General features: G+C 34.6%; 1 protein-coding gene across 1 annotated transcript in view; it reads left to right on the top strand.

Annotated features, from left to right (window-relative positions):
- LOC149071777 (zwei Ig domain protein zig-8-like) overlaps nt 1-18,371 on the top strand; it is a 233,021-nt gene extending 214,650 nt beyond the window's left edge. The window contains exons 4-6 of the mRNA XM_089247846.1: nt 3,331-3,627; nt 17,902-18,123; nt 18,317-18,371. Of these exons, the coding sequence (XP_089103972.1) occupies nt 3,331-3,627; nt 17,902-18,044 (440 nt within the window). The 3' untranslated portion in view covers nt 18,045-18,123; nt 18,317-18,371. The remainder of the gene's footprint in view (nt 1-3,330; nt 3,628-17,901; nt 18,124-18,316) is intronic.
- Nucleotides 18,372-18,623: the final 252 nt, after the last annotated feature.

Raw genomic sequence — 18,623 nt, 5'->3', positions numbered from 1 at the left:
TCAAAGGCATTTAATGACCTCGAACAATAAAGGTCAGGAAATAACGTGATACTTGATGACCTTAATGAAATATCAGGTCATTTCATGACCTTCCTCAGCCATGAAAGTCTTGAAATGACGTGATATTAAATGGCGTAAATGATTTAGCGTCATGAAAATTACAAATTTCTTTCGAACTGAAAAACTCTGTTCCGGATGAAAATATCGGAATTATTCGAAATGTTTGTTAATAAACCTTCAGAGGGTGTTTCAAAATTACCGTAGGACTATTCGTTACTGGTTGTAACAAGATAAATGAATGAAGTACCCAAGTAGTCGCCTGACGTCAAATATGACGTGAAAATTTGGTCATTTTCTCTGAATGACGTCAGTCAAAGAAAAATTCACATCATTTCAAAGTCATTAAATGACCACGAACAATAAAGGTTAGGAAATAACGTGATTCTTGATGACCTTAATGAAATATCAGGTCATTTCATGACCTTATTGGCTATGAAGGTCATGAAATGACGTGATTTTTTATGGCGTAAATGATTTTGCGTCATAAAAATCACGAATTTATTTCGAACTGAAAAATTCTGTTCCGGATGAAAATATCAAAATTATCCAACATGTTTGTTAAGGAACCTTCAGAGGGTGTTTCAAAACTACCTTAGGCCTATTCGTTACTGGTTGTCACAAGATAAATAAAGTACTTTTAATTGCGATTTTGTTTAAATGGAAATATAAAACTTTTCAATGAGAAATTGTTCGTATAAATATATCAACACGTTATATGAATTATAATTGCATTCATATCATGTTTTCTTACGGAATATCAGATCTGTGAAATCTGTCAACAATTGAAAAAGATGCAACGAGCTCTTAGACGTGTACATTAAACTGAAGAATGAATTTTTTAAAATCTTTTTCTTTTCGATAATTATAAATAACGCAAATAATTGTATTTATAATTACATTGCTATATTTTTCAAGGATAAAAATATAAAAGAAAACGAAAAAAAATAACTACCATCGGCTAAACTCAGCAGATTACTTAACGGAAATTACATAACTAATCAATATTTTTGAAGTTTTCATAAAATGAAATGTGCTGGTCACTGCGAAGATAGCGCCGTCGGTAGAAGCATGGTGTAAAATACGTAGGGGCAATCCTCGAACGGACTGGGTTCGGTTCCGACCTGCACCAGAAGGCCGTAGTGTGTTCCTTTCTGTCTCTTCGAATAGCGCCATCTATCTTCTGAAAGTCGAAGATAATGTTTGAGACATTTCACGACTTCCAAAAAACGTTTTTATTGACGTCAGACGACAACTTGGGCACATACATATGTTGTTAAAGGTTTTTTGTATCCCATCTACATTCAAATTCAATCTTGTGAGTCTATTTTTTTTTTCTTTGTTGAGTGTTGAATAAAAAAAATGTCTTACTCCCACACATCACAATTTTTTTTAGAATTATCTCACAATTATTTCTTTATGAGTGGTTATTTGTTTGTGCAGTTATTGTTCAGGGAAATCACCCTTTAATTAATCATATTACAAACATATATAAGTTACATAAACCTAGATTGTGCGATGTGTGGTGGTAAACGAAAAATATCAAAGCTGTGAATGCATTGAACATACTAAAAGATTTCAAGTTCTGTGCATGCAAGAGCTCATATCTTTAGTGGATATTATCAGTGTGATTACAATCTCGACACAATGATTATAAAATCATTTCCATGAAATGGGGGAAATCCCATGGAAATATCACTGAAAACTATAGAGGAAATGCAAAATTCATATTTACTTATAGTGTTGTTGCATGTGATTTGTTGTGAATTCCTGTGTTGTGGTGACGTGCATCAGAAATACGTTTACACCCAGTGAATGAGAAGAACCTGATTTTCACAAAAGATTGTTCTTCCCATCATAATAATGTTGCATTTCTATGCAATGCGATTTGTTGATGATGGTTGTCGTCTACTCAAACTTTTGCCCACTTCGGACACATTAGTGCTTATTTTCGAAAATAAATTGTAATAAGTTTTTTGTATTGCACTTACCACAAATTCTCGCTAATGCCACTACTTGAAAAAGAAAAAAAACCCAACACATTGAGAATTATGTTTTACCACAAAATCAAGTCCGCGACAATTACATCAACTAATTTTTTTTGTCAGTTTCCTTGGGTTAGTGGCTAATTTTTCCCGAATACTACTCACAGAACATTCTATATAATACAGACTCCACATTAAATTCAAGTGAATTTTTCCCTCATTAGTTCTCCAATCCGTGGCTTTTTTCAACTTGCTGCGTGTCGAGCGTTTGAAGCGGCAGGCATCTCAAAGCATTAAAATGGCATATTAAAGTATGGAAACATGATGACAATGCTATAAACCGATTATGTTATTGAGCATTAAGGCTATTCTTATGAATCTGTATGTGGCATTGGGTTTGAGAAAAAACCCAATATCTCCTCACTCAGCCAGTCTTCCATATCTGTGGTAAGTCACGCATGCAGATGCGAATTGCCGAATATTTCGTACGACATGAAAGAAAGTGCGAACAGCTCTTTCCACCATCTGGGACGAAAGTTCAATCGACAGCACCATCTATGATGTTGAATCGTTACAACAGCTTTGGAAAACAAGACAACAACGGGACGACATTGAGATAGGAGTTGGCGCGGCACCTCTCCACACACACGTTTAGATGCAGAAAAGCTTTATCCCCAATGACAACCAAGGTCGTGCTTCCCGTTGTTAATAGCGCATTAACGACATTTACCCAACACTTACCGGAATTTTTTTCAAAAAGCATATTTTTTTATTCAGGTTGACAAATCCTTTCATGTTAAGCAATTTTTCCATTTAAAAGATTCATGTAAAGGTACGCCGATCTTGCAACGCACGACCCTTTGCAGCGGTTCTGATCCGTTCAGGGGTACACGATCTTCCTTTGTGTTACTTTTGTTTCTTTTGTGGTCGTTGAAAAAACAGATTAAAGTTGGATCCAGTTCAAAGAGGCCAAGAATCCTCCTCAACACCGTACATATTATTGGACATCCAAATGCGGTATTCTTGCTTTACTTCATATGCGCTAATGTATACGCTCTTTTAAGCGCATTTTTTAACATTATGTCACCATAGATAATAACTGGACCGATAATTCCTTTCACGCTAGCCGGAGTAGTTTCAAGTTGAGCGGGTTCGCGTTAACGAGGTCCGACTGTATAGCAGGTTATGGTGTAGCATGTTGTTAGAACTGTAGAGAACCAAACCTTTTAATCCTTTCAATTGTTATTATTTATTCAAATATATACACGTTTTTATTTTATTTTTTCAGTTCCTAAGTCGTCGATCCGAGAGGCGCCAGACCTCTATGTAAAGACGGGGAGCTCCATAAACTTGACTTGCGTAATAAGTCAGAGCCCAGAGCCACCAGTTTTCGTCTTCTGGTATCACAACGACCGGATGATAAATTACGACTCTTCCAGTGGCGAGATCACAGTGCACAAGGCCGGCGAAGACACGGCAATCTCTCGCCTATTCATTCGAAATGCTCAGCCTCAAGATTCCGGAAACTACACTTGTGGACCTTCGAACGCCGACGCTTCAAGTATCAGTGTCCACGTGCTTAACGGTGAGTGCAGCAAAGACTAAAAACTTCGGAAATTTTTTTTTTAAGTCTGACAATTATGTACGCTATGCGACTTCTTTTTTTAATTTATAATTTCCTTTCCCTAATTTATAACGCACACAGCAACACTGTCTCATTGCATTGATTTTTGAAACTTCTAGCTAGAATTGCTGAGCGGTCATTATGAACACAGTTGAGAATTTCGTCGCTAAATTAAGCTTCACCAGATTTTAAACATATAATTAAATGCGTATTTTAAAAAATGTGCAATTACACACGTTTGCAATGAAAAAACTTTCTTGAAAAGAATTGAAGTTTCTCGTAGATTTTTGAATGCTAATTACTAGAAAAATAATGAAAAACATTTATCACGTCATATTTTTTCAGAAAAAGTGAAAATTAAATTTCAATAGTAATACTTACGCAGCATACAAACCGCATTGAAACTGTGCGTTGTCGTGGTTGAACACATTGAAACTGTGAACTGTTGCGATATGTATAGTAAATCATTGCCAAATGCATTTCATTGATTTTCAGGGGAATTTTAAGACCTATAGTCTATCATTATAATGACATAGCTATCAGACCAGACAAGGCCAGGGTTTTGTTCCTTAAGGGATATTAGCCGTTTACACGTGTGAAAAAAAATGAAACAGCTAGGATATAAATGTGAAGTATGCATTTATGAGGTGAAATATGAAAATAAAAATTACAAAATAGGTGTATTTGAGTTGTTTTCCCAAAGATTTTAGATTGTTTTGTGTGTGTGTGGGGAGGGGGGGGGGGGTCTTTACGTGGTAGAAAAAATGAATTGTATTTTTGGAATTGGCACTGAAAGTATGAAAGTGTAGTATAAAACCAGTTATGTCAATACTCCAAAATCGCGCGTTTGGACGTAATGTTACGCCCGTGATCGTAAAGAGGTAAAACTCCCTCATATGACAAAAGCGGAAGTATTAAGGTTGAAGACAACAATTTCTTCGATAAAATGACGCTTGCAACGCATTTCGTATTAACGCTGAATATAATGGAACAGATTACATTTTTTTATCCCATTCTCAATCGGAAAAATAATTAGTCAGTAGTAATATCTAAACCAATATTGCACAAACAAGAAAACACAACGTTACGCATGATTCCGGCAATTTGCATACCGACCAATTTACACGGGTTTTCTTTCCATAAACATAGGCAACGGTTTCTCCAAGAATACCCTCAGAGCTGTAAGTACAAAGCTTTTTGACTAATGGTTCGGTTTGTGTTCGCAGCATTAAGTATTTGGTATTTAATTACTTTAAATTGCATTTTTGGACCGCGTCCAGGTTTTAAGTAGTCCACTGTACCTTGGCTAAAAAGGGCAGCTATTTCCTCCTCCTACAAGGATTTTGGAAGGAGGACGAAAAATAAAAAGGCAACATTAACGCGATGTTGTGGAGAAAACTTATTACGTTTCGAAATTTTTAGAAACGAGGAGAAGAGAAATGCTTCTCTAAATTGCGCATTAAAATTTATAGTGTGTTTTTTTTCTTTCATTGTTATTCTCAAAAACGCCATCACTATGCATCAACGAACATTTTCTTGCTATTTTTTTCACGAATTATGTATTAATAGTCACTTGGGATTAAGAAAATAACGTTCTGCATTTCCCACTGCGTACGAGGGTGGCGCGAAATTCGAAGAAAATGTGAATGGGACATAAAAATGAACAATATTCACATTGTAAAGAATGATCGGGAACGATTCACAAGTGAACGAAATACTTCCTTGTGCAGAGGTCTTAACATTTCGTGTTTCACTGACTCCCTATGCGAGTGGTACCCAAAGTGCTGATCGCAACCCACTGGGGGAGTCACATTAATGAGGGAGGGGGAGCTGCGAGAAATTTTCCAAAATGAAAACGTCCGAATAAGAAATTTATTTTTTGTTTTCCGCAACGTAAGTAAAAATATGTCAAAACTAAAAAAATGCTCCAACTACATTATAATACAAATTATAATGTGATTTTATCAGATTCTACAAGAATAATATTCAATGTGAGGCAAATTAATACTTGAACGACGTGATTCAAAAATAATCAAACGGTTTCAAAATACATTTATATATTTTTAAAAATTAAGAACACATAATGGTGTGCAGTTACGCTACTGGTGTCGTTTTTGAAGCAATTTTGATGAGGGGAAATAAAGTTACTAAATTATTTGGAGGGCTTAAAGATATCGGAATCGGAAACAGGAAGAGCCCTTACCAAAGCCGCGCATCGATACATTGGTTAAGACGCTTTCGTTGTCATAGCAACGAGTGATGCGGTTCCCTCGTAGCTTCCCCTTAACTGCAAAGTTAACCTGAAAACGGACTATAAGATATATCTTATTATTTTGTGCTGCCATCTATATGTCAGAAGTTAAGTGAATGAAGTGTGATAATTGAACAATTGTACTGTTTGTAGGCCTCTCTCTATCTGTGGCGAGATTTATTAACGGGGAAGTCGGATCCAATTAACGCCATGAAGTTGGGAACCACAGAAAGCCAACTTCATTCGACTACCACTGTGGCGATTGTGAGGGGTACGAACATGGTTTTAGGCCTGGTGAACTTGTTTCTGGTTTTAGGCTCAATTCACATGTTTGTTTTTTATGGATTTGGGCCTCAATGCCCCTTGTTTTTGGCTCGATTCTCTTTTTTTGGTTTCTTGACCGATGCGACCGTTTTTTGTTTTGTGTTCGACTGAATTTATTATTATTTTTTTTTGTTTTGTTTTGGCCCTACGCACTTCTTTTTTAGTTTTTGGTCCTGATCCACGTGTTTTTATTTTCGGTTCCGATGTAGTTGTTTTTGGTCCCGATGGACTTCGCGTAGGGCATATATATCCCATCAAAACCGATAGCGATACATTTCTCAGGTCCTTTGCAGTATCGTTATATAGGTTTTTTTACCTGTAAATAATTTCGAATACCTTAAGTAAATATGTATATATATTTTCCTCTATAGAATAAATTCCCGGCAAAGAGTACTCTGTAGACCAGGAAAACATATCGTTGTAGAGGGATTATCGTTTCTTCGACGCGGGCACCAGTTTAATATATTAGACTATAGATACTTCCTAAAAAGACCGCTGTAGAGGGATTTATCGTTGCAGTGAGTTGTCGTTTAAAAACGAACTATTAAAACAAGAAGAACCATCCTGCATATAGAAACCAGAGAAATATAAAACATGATAAATGAGAAGAAACGTAAGTTAATGATATAACTAGTGAACAGAAAATTTATTTTATCCATGAAATACGTCCTCGGAAGAAAAAGAAAATCGATTCAATTTCCACGGCCCTAAAGAAAGTGCCCACGAGGGCATAAAGTTCCTGGATATAATTCGCAAGAAAACAACAGATAAAGTAAATTTTATGTTTGTTCAAATATTATTAAAGTAAGTTAAGCATTTTCCACGATGTTCTCTCGCATGTTCTGTTTCATGTCTTACGAAAGATTACAGCCCTTCCAAAACAGAAGATGAGAAGTTACAGCCTGAATATAACGTTCAAATATACCTTAATAACATAAAAGTTAAGCGATTTTCTCTCATATAAAGAATATCAGAAACAAGGAAAGAAACCTTGAACGTTAACATTTCAAAGATGCTTCTGCTGAATGTCTGATCATTCTGTCGCCTTGATCTTTTCTGAAAGATAATCTCATCAAATGAGATTACATGAGAAAATGGAAGATGTGGAACTTGATGGGGAAATGGTAAGAAAAAAAGAAATCGTGAATGTTCTCAGATCGATTAAGAGAGGGACATTCGCAGCGTTGAATATCATTGCGTTTTAGGCTGTTTCCTTTTTCAATGCAGGAGATAATCGATTATGAATTATTGATCATCGAAATCGTTAACTGCTAATTTTTGCTCAATATCCAACACACAAGGACTGCATCGTACATTTTCAGACATATGGAAAATATATATCTAGTGACACTATCAAATTAAAATTGATATTGCCAATATTATCTTATCGTGGTACAAATAATAATGTAGAAATGTAAATTCTACAGAAGACAACATATCCGATAGAGAATCTGAAAGATAAACAAAAACAAAATATGTCCATTGAAATTGGATAATTTTTACATCCATGTATACATATAGTTCAAATTTAAGAGTACAGTTTATCAAACTGAAGAAAAGGAAATATAAGAAAATGATATGAACAAAAAGAAACAACTGCCGCCTAAAAATGTATGTCTGTTTAGGTAGCTTTCCAAAATTTCGAGCCATCAATATCTAATTTATTTCTATATGTATGCAGTATGTTCCAGAACTCTACCGCCAAAATGAGAAGGGTGATACTACACCTGAATATGAAAATTTTTCATATTATTACCTAATGTCACAAATTTTATATTACCCATTATCTTTCCATATTGCCTGTATACATGGAATTTGAGTATTTAGCTCCGAAAAAGGAAGGAAAACATGATGCGAACGAAAGTGTCGTATTTCAATGGCTTCTGAAGTAGGACAATGCTCGTATTCATCGAATAAGTGAACTTTGAACATCAATTCCCTCACAAAAAGTATCAGTTACTATCCGTGTATACGGTGTTACGTCATCGTGAGGATCATCATCATCAACGCTTTTGCACCGCTGGATGAAGGTCTATAAGTTTTTTTTTCCATTTTACTCTGTCACATTTTTTGTCATCCATTTGACTTCGGCCACATTTAGGATGTCATCGATTTGTTTCGGTAAATGTGATAAATCGATTATTATACATAATAACCAGTTATTATACATACTTAGCAATCGTCTTGGTAAGTTTGATAAATTTATCGCTTTTACCGGCAAGTGTCGCCAGCACACAAGCGTCGTTTGCAAATTGGAGAAATACTAACTTTTACTAGAGTGATTATGCATTATCACCAGTATGCACATTCACCAAGAGTAATTGATGAATTTGATGAATGAAGAGGACGAACCCGTATGTGTCTGACGTGTGTGATGAATTTTATGGAACACTGATATAATGAAACAATACACGTATAGTATGTCATATAGTACGATTTATCATGTTTACAGACGACGCGACGCTTGGGTGTTTGCATAATCACCGGTAAAAGGGATAAATTTAGGGAAATTTACCAAATTTAAAAAAATGCTTGATAAATATGCATAATGAACGGTTATTTATCACATTTACTGTAATAGCTCGGACTACTAACACCACGGGCTAAAAATCTAGATTACTTGTGGTCTTTTCTTCTGACCACTACTTAAACACATATGTCCAGCCCGTACGCGTTTAAGAAGTTTAATTCTATCCATGATGTCATATACTTTTGTGTGGCTCCTTATCCACGTAATTCCTTTTCTGTCTGTCTATGTAATGCCTAGCATACATCTTTCCATGATCCTTTGTATAAGCTGTAGTCTTTGTATAGTTGTATAGTTTTGGCTCACACCCCCCCCCCCCCCTCGATTCTATCCATTAATATTTTTTGTACTTTCATATTTTTCAGAGTTCATATATCTTGTTCAAATATGCTCTTGTAGGCACATAAATCTTGAGTTATGAAGAGAGACTTTTGAATATGTACACATTGGAGGAATGCAGGTGTTGAGGGAAGGGTATGATCAAAGTGTTGAAAATTTTCGAATGTATGGATAGAATGGACCATGACTTATGGATACATCGTCAATCCATTGCTTCGACTACAGGACACCACTCCGTTTAGTAAGGGGTCATTCCAGGTTGTGGTGTCACAGAGAGGTTTTCCTCTAATAGGGTTGTCAATAGATGGAATAGCTTACCTCTGTAGGTCGTAAATTATAACACAATCAGAATGTTTATAAAATAATTACGATAAACTTAATGGATTAGATCGAGAAGCTATCCATACTTAGAATGAAGAAACCATAATCAGTAATATGGGTAGTATATTATTTATTATCAGCTTTTGATATATACTCTTATATTGTCTAATGATATATACTCTTACGTTGGGTTGCTGGATCTTAGTTATATTTGACATCCACGATATTTTAAGGACATCTTTTTACTCACGTTATTTTGTCAAGAGAAGTAAGAGAATTGCAAGGTAAATACTGCGATTGGTAAATGAAATGAAATATATCCTTTCTGTTTCAGTGGCACTAACTTGGAAATCAAAAAATTGATGGAATCTTCAAAGAATATCTTTAAATAAGTACTCCTATCTTATCATATTCTCAACGTCCGCGAACGCTTTTTAATTTGAGATCCTGATTGTAAGAAACATAAAGATCAAATGAAATTTGCTTCCTTCAGCTTTTTGAACGCTGAAGATGTTCAAAAATCCGCATCATCAGCTCCTTTCCCGGTATTTTGGGGAAAATAAACTTATAAATCGGCTAACGAGTCTCTTTCCTCTCATTCATCCCGCACGTTATGCTAAACACATCATTTGATATACATAGTAAACAACCTCCTCTTCCTCTCGTTTTAGAGGGAGGGAAAAAATGTGGAGAGAGAGAGAGAAAAGAGGGTCTTTTCTCCTTGGCTTAGAAAATTTTTACCGTATAACCATATACAAAGTTTACCTCGCGTTCACAGTATCTTAACGAACGGAGAAGGGAGTGTGGTGACGATGGTGTTGTCTCCTCTAGGCCTAATCACAAAATCAATAACACCGAGAGGACTAAGAAGCTACGGTTGATGTAAATTGATGATGATGGCAAGGGATGAAGAAGAGGGAGGTAGCATAGAAAGTATGGAAAAAAGAAACGCGAGTATAGGATAAGTATTGGGAAGGAATAGCCATATACTAAGAACACAAAAAAAAAGTGTATATGCAACGTATATGAGCTTCAGGTTATTCCATTATTCATAAACAATTAGAAAAGCCTACGTCCCTTATTCGGCAAATAAGCAGTTTCCTGTAATATTGACCTGGAAGAGAAAAGACCATTAACAATATTATTATTATTATTATTATTACGTGAAACCATTTAGGCCACCTTATTTTTGTCCATTTATCACCTACATTCTTCGCATGCTAAGGTAGGTCAATGACGCGAGCTCCCAGAGAAATCTGATAGTTCTTGTGTGTATAGGTGGAGAAGGTTAATTAATATCCATCCCCCCCACACTGCTGATGATACGAGTTCCGATCGTCTTTGCTTATCGGCAACGTAGATTAAAAGTGAGTACATACAGCCTATACTCTGGAATAGTATTCTACTCACCCTCGCCCGGAGTACAGAGAAAACACTTAACTGATTAATTAAATCGCGTTGTTATTGCGGTGCTCTGTGGTTAATTACGTGGAACGTAACATGGACTGGAAGGTTCGATGAACCTCCCATTATCAGTATAACTTACACCGTTTCCTTTTCCACAACGTATGTGCAAATATTTAATCCTCATAGACCGACTCGTTCACAAAATCATAACTTTTTTTAAATTGTGATCATAATTGTAATTTTCTTTTTGCTATGATTAGATATATTTTCGGGGATTTCCACTGTGATTGGTGTGAAATCATTGGTTAAATGTGTCAAAATTTTGACACGAAAACGGGGTTAAATTGAGGAAAAACTGACAAGGAAACCGTTACTGCACAAAATTAATCAGAGTCTAAGAGTTCAGGAAAAATTATATTTAATGTAAACAGATGTAGGTGCTATTAAATGTAAAACGTTATGGGGGTAGCTACCAAACGTCATATCTATTATTTTCAAACTTGAAACGTTCCATAAATTGAAAGTGAAGACTTACATAGCAGCAGATTCTACGCAACTGTTTTTCTATTTAGTTTTTTTCGGAAATTAAAGAGCATGATGTAAAAGTATATGGTAAGTCACAGTAAGTAATGTCTGAAGATTATGAAGAGGAATAGCTGACAAATTCAAGTGTCGAGTGATGAGGAAAGCAGCTGAACCTCGGTGAGGTGTATATGTTACGGAAAATGTGATAAATCGGTTAACACTAGAACCGTGGCACTTTCGGTATACCTAGAACCGCGGACTGGGTCAAATTGACCCCAACTGTGAAAAAACGGTATTTCATAGCGAAAAAACAGGAATTTATTTTTGGTTCCTGAGTTTTTGCTTACTCTTATTCAATGTTGTTTAATTGCGTATTCATAATGGAAAATTATATTTGTTTATGAATATGAAATGAACTTCGAAATTAGCTAAAAAAATGATGTAATTCAGTAAAAATTAGATTTAATATACATTATTTACTAAATATATTCAGTCCAAAAACATTTTTCAGTAATCTTATAACAGGACAAAGATGTAAAATAAGTGTGTCAAAGCGCATATGAGAATGTCTATAATATGATTCTGTCAAATAAGTATTGATTTCTTACTGATACGTGGGATTTATGATGAACAGTTGAGCAAATTTTTTTTTGTTATTCTTGCACATTCATCGCATGTTGAAGTTGTATATTCCATGCAAAAATTAACAGTTTTTTTTTCCACATTTTTATGTCACCTGACACATCAGATCGTTTATTTTTATTTATTACTATTATTATTTTGATCGCTCATGAACAGATACATGATCAAGAGCACACGAACGTTTTATTTTGCGCAAGGGCAACACATATGATGAACGCAGTTCTTCAATAAGATTTTAGAGGAACTGTTTTCCAAAAACTAATTCTGGCCTTCTGTACTGCTCTATACAAAATACAGGAATATTTTTATAGTGAGGTCCAGGATGTTGTAGAAAACGTCTGTGATGCACCTTCACCGAATATTTTCTGGATAAGTGCTTATAGCTCTGGAACACGGAATTGGAAGATAATAAAATTTTCGTGAATTAATACTCATATGATGTCATGAAAAGTCACGAAATTTGTTTAACATCTGAATGTATGTTTTCGAGATAAATGAAAACGAAGTGGGATTTGGGTCAAATTGACCCACTCCGCGGTTCTAGTGTTAATATGTATACTTACAAATCGTCTTGGTAAGTTTGATGAATCTATGACCTTTACCGATGAATATGCATAATTTCCAAACGCCGTTGGTGAATTTGATGCATATGAAAACTATGAAAAAAATAATAGTTCGTTAAAAAGTATGTTACATTTTTTACGATCAACAACAGGATACTGACGTAACATAAAAACTCAAGCATTTATTATCTTTTCTTGAAAATATGAAACACAGATGGCAGCACTAGCACAAGTCGGACAATATGCATATAAGTATATCGATTCGTAAACGATTCCGCAGAGGAATGTATACGAGATTCATGTTCAGTTCAGTATAGTAGTAGCACTCTATTCCACTTCTCTTGCTATTAGCAATGTTTTCTAAATGGTGGTTTTCCCTCCATATTGAAATGAAAATTCGGCTAATGTTTTGCTCCTTTTGCTAAGATATGTCTACCATTTTATTGTCTTGTCCAGAGTTACCTCGTCTATTATCTTTAGTTAATTGCAAGATATCTTATTAGTTTGGTATTAAATCTTATCTAATGAATTTAATTATTTGTCGTTGCATCAATTTTGCCATTAGATCAGTCGATTGGTTGTCCATGTAATTGAAGTTCTGCATACAGAGCCAATTTAATCATCGATGCATTCCAATTACCATTTCGCCAGGATAGGGTCAGTCAGCAAGTAGTCATCGAATTGACACGGATGCTCGTTTCAATAAATATACGATTATACTCATGAATACACATGGACATGCTGAACTCGTATATTAACCATTTGAATTTTACTGAAAGGCCATCTATTACGTTCCTTCGTTGATGGTAATCAATCGCAGATATGAATTTTGAGAAATACGAGGAAGATACAAATTTTCCGAGATTTAATCCGTGAGATTCGACATTAGGGGGATTGAATAAGCACGAGAAGAATTTTCTTTCCCTTTTAGATTATTTTTAAATACATTGAAACGAGAAAAAAAAGTAAACATTCAAAAGAATAGGAAATGAAATACGAAATAAATGCATATCATCCCAATCATTTCTTGCTGGATTTGCAAGAAAAGAAATGCATTCATATATCTTTTTCTTGTCATCTCGGATTCCCAAGATGTACATATGAATAATACATGTACTAATACGTACTCTACATTTTTATTATTCTTTCTTTGTACTCAAATTTAAAATTGGGAGGCAAAAAATGCATTTGCGATCGCGTTTCTTTTTTTTTTCTTCTATTTTTTTCCCCTCCGAATAAAATCGAAAAGAAAAGCTCTTTTGCCCCATTATCATTTGCTGCTGTTGGAAAGAGACCAGTGTCTCTTGTGCTGAGCCAGAGAGAAGGTTCAATGCTGCTGTAAACTTTCCATTTTGCATATGAAATCTTCAATCATTTCGAAGCACTTCTTTATCTATCCCCATTCAAGAGAAGAAAAATATTATTTCATTCTTTTAGGTATTTGGAAGTAAATTCCCATTTTTGTATTCGAAATATATATTTTTCTTCCTATATTGTTTATGCATGCATTCCATATGGGATTGGCAATGGTGGCAGCCTTTATATGAGTCTTTTTAGAGTGCGTTTTTAACTCACCAAAGAAATAGACATACGACGCTTTTCTGAAATATTCTAGTATTTTTGCAGGCTTAGCAGAATGATGTTTCTTGTCGTATGCTATTTTATCGGAATTTTTTTACGTGGTAAATGGATTATGCGAACAAATTTCATCAGTTATCAGTTGTGTTCATAATGAATCGAATCAAGTAATCACGAAAACAATATTTTTTTCCTTACAATGTGATAATTCCTACTCAGTAAGCTTCAGATACGTGTCATTCATGCTCTGAACCATGTTTCAACGTGGTAGCACGTGCTGGGGGAGGGGATGGAGGAGGATCTAAGAGTCCCCATTCCTTAGGCTAATAATATAAGTATAGTGATTTTTCAGGAATGCGTCGGTGCAAGGGAAAAAAGTAAAAAGCCCTATACGTGTGCTATATAATTTTATATTACATCTTAAAAAAAATGCATCTTATAACTTACTATTCTCATGGATGTCCTTATAGCCATCTTATAAGTGATAGGGTATATAATCGAAAAATCACTGTATATTCTTCGTCTTAGGGCCACACTTGATAAAGTGAGCTCACTCTCCCTGCTCACACACGTGCGCTGAGCTTCTATATTCCTTTTGTATCTGAGCTTGGGGTCGTTATCTTCCTAATGTTGTTGAGAAACATGCGTAATTGAAGTCAAATTAGTTCATTAATAATTTATTTATTTTTATTTATTTATTTATTTAATACCACGCTACAGAAAACAATCCAATTACAGCAAGGCATGACCGAAACATTGTAAATATAATAAAATCAAACAGAATAGAATGCAATACACAGCTATGAAACATATAAAATAAAAACAAACACTAGTTAATACCAAATAAGTAAAATAAAGGTCTGTATAAAATCACCGGATCAATTAAAAACTAAAATAAATAAAAACGTACGAGACGATTAAAAAAAATGAAAAATGAATAACTAAATATTTAACAGTCAAATACAAGAAATCACCATTTAAATATTAAAAAAAATCGCTGATCAATCGGAGAGAAGAAGATCTTTAAATTTACCAATAGGTGTCGCAAGTATATCAAATTCATCAGGTAAACTATTATACAAAATACAAAATCTGTTAATAGCACCAGACAGACCAATCAATGTTCTAAAGTGAGCTACATAGAATAATTTATTTGACCTTATGTTATACCGTGTGACCAAGAATCCAATTTTTGATAAAAGAAAAGAACAATCGATATTACCATTAACCAACTTCCAGAAAAATTTCAAAAGAATGAACTTTCTTCTCTCTCGGAGACTAGTAATTAAAAAAATTTGTCGGAGAAAAGTTGTCGAAATTGTAATGTCATATGCTCTAAATTTCTTAAAATACAAATATCGCATAAATGAGTTTGTATAATTTCAATATCATCAATAGGATTATTGTAATGAGGATTCCAAACAACAGATGCATATTCAAGTTTAGATCGTATTATACAATTGAAAAGAACAATCATTGTATCCAAACTGGTGAAATCTTTAGTTATTCTTCTAAGGCAACCGAGTTTGCGATACGAATTACTACAAATATCGTTAATATGGTCACGAAAGGAAAAATTTGACGTGTGAATTACACCCAAGTCAGTAGCAGAATATCTTCTCTGTAAAATATAACTTCCAATATAATAAGAGTATGTGATAGGATTTTTCCTACGGGTGTAAGACATAACAAAGCATTTACTAATATTCAAGTGTAGATGATTTTCGATACACCAGTGGTAAATGTGGGTTAATTTATCTTGAACAATAAAACAAGATTCAAAATTTACAATAAAGTCAAATATTTTAAAATCATCAGCAAATAATAAGCAATTATGAATAGCAGCGGCAAGGTCATTAATAAAAAAAAGAAACAATAGCGGTCCAAGGACAGACTCCCGAGGGACTCCAGATGTTGCACAAAATCCATCACTAAGAGACAAGCCAAATGATACAAAAACCAATCTGTTTTTTTAGATACGAAGCAAAAATATTTACATGTATCATCGCAGAAACCAATTTTTTTTAATTTGTACATTAATATAGAGTGGTTAACACAATCAAATGCTTTAGCGAAATCTGTGTAAATTACATCGAGCTGGATTTTATTAGCTATGGCTTGAACAATATGGGTATTGAGGGAAAGAAGATTGGTAACCGTAGATCTATTTCTAACAAAACCATGCTGATTAGGGGAGATACAGGTCTTAATTTGAGCATAGATTTTATCATATAAAATAGACTCAAATATTTTAGCGAAAGGTGACAGAATGGCCACACCTCTATAATTTTCAATTTTATGTCTATCACCTTTTTTAAGAATTGGAACGATTCTTGCTTTCTTCAATTCATCCGGAAAGATCCCATTTTTAACAGACATATTAAAAATTAATAAAAGTGTATACAGAAAATGCTCAGCACACGCCTTGACAAAATATGCAGGTATACCATCAATACTTCTGGAGCCACTCCCCTTCAAACTTTTTATACTACATTTGATGTCATTTACGGAGATATAAGGAATAAATAAGAAATATAAAGAAGAAATAATGAGAAATATCGGGTGTCTAGTAACCCAATTTGTACGTTTTCACACGAGTTTCATAAAACACCTTGAAAGGTTGGTTCAGAACCATTTATTGGTATTAGAAGGCAAAATGTAACGGTTAAAGACCATTTTTGGCTGTTAAAGTGCAGACGAATAAATTCTGTAGACAACGAGAAAGTGAATGTTGAAGTATTTATCAGTGATGATGACACTCACTCGGAATTTAGAAAGTGATAGAGAGCGAAGCAGCCGAAGAGAACGAAGAATGCATTTTGAGAAAGACAAAATCCCGATTAACTAGGGGTCTGTGAAATCAAAAAAAAAAATTATTTCCTTATTTTTCAACCCTCGCAGTAACATCGGAGAGATATCTCGCATCGTTAAAAGTCTTATTTTTCTAGCATTGCTAAGCTATTCTGTAAAGTGGGTTTCTCAATGAAACACTTTTCCTTATAACTTCTACTTTTCACTTTCTGAAAATCGAAGAATGCCTACTTCATGAAAAAGGAAAAAAAAAGGATGACATTTTACAGAGGGTTTAATGATTGCTATTGTACCGCACACAGAAAGGGTAAATAAAATTACTAAATAGACATTGGGAGTCTCATAAAACCCATGCGCATCCTCGTGTTCGAATTTCAACGCATGCCCTCTGTCGGATGGGGCTTAATTTAGCATTCAAACGATCCCTCCTCAATAGTCTGGAGATTTCCAGAATTTATATTCCAGAATTTAGATTCGAAGACACGTAGGCAATTCATATCATCACTGAGTTTAAGTGCATAGTTACTCATAATGGTTCCCATAGCCCATTAGCCACTTTTATTGTCACTTACACTACTTAACTGAATTATGTTTGTAATATACAAGTAATGAAGAAAGTCTTTGGAGACTCATTTTACTGGGAAATCATTGATCTTAGCGCCATACTTTCAATTAAAAAAAAAAGTGTATAAATGGCGTGTAAACATCAGATACGCCATTCGTGTGGAAAAATTGGAAAATAATGTAAAGTGTTAAACAGGCTTCTAATATTAGCTAATAACAGGTTTGTCAATAAAATGCATCCAAGGAACTTTCTTTACTGCTGTACAATACAACACATTTATTGGAAGCGGGGGGTGGGGGATAACACATTTATGCATGATATTTGTTTACTAAATATGTATATTTGTACATTTATAAGAATAGTGTCACAAACTATGTTTTAGGAGAGAAACGTGCCGCTATGCAGCATGACCTTAACCCATCACCAAAGAGCTCCATAGCGTCTACCCTACATCTTGACCGAACATGCCAACTTTTGGCCATCATTTGGTTTCTTCTGTCCACCTCGTCAGTGATGTCATCCTGACCTCACTGACCTTGCCTTCCCGCCACAAGAAAAGGGAAATTTCAATTACCACGTCCGTCCGCTGCAATGCCAAACTTTTGTGAGTATGGTCTTTGTATTAGGAATTTCAGATTTGAACTTAAAATTCAAGTTGCGATCTTATATAATATGGGATCTAGGAATCAATCAAAATAAACCAATATGATTTTTAGGAATGATAACAGTTTGACGCAAAATGACTACTTACAAGCACGGACCCTATTGATGTGCGTATTTTCTTGCTTTTTTTTCAGAATACATGTAGATGGGAACTTTTTATTTGTTGCAGAAGTATCGCATTCCATGCAAGTCCCGAAGGATATCCATGATCAAAAGGTATGGACGGAACACTCACTTAGTGATTTAACACAATCACTTGAAATAAAAACTTAAATTTTTCTGTTATAGCAAGATTTTGAAATATTACCGTTACTTATTTTCCGGGAATTTTTTGTACCTGAAATCGGAACTGTCCTGTACGAAAACCGGCAAAAGAAATCTATCATGAAAACTCACCATGTGTTTCTGATTCTCTCCTGATTAGCAGACGTCAAAGTACAT

This window comes from Pholcus phalangioides, unplaced genomic scaffold (genome assembly GCF_987345545.1).
Source record: "Pholcus phalangioides strain wild (caught in Gottingen) unplaced genomic scaffold, Ppha-v1.0 ptg000018l_1, whole genome shotgun sequence".
Lineage (NCBI taxonomy): Eukaryota > Metazoa > Arthropoda > Arachnida > Araneae > Pholcidae > Pholcus > Pholcus phalangioides.
Note: the sequence above shows the minus strand (reverse complement) of the source record. Positions and strands in the feature narration are given on the sequence as shown.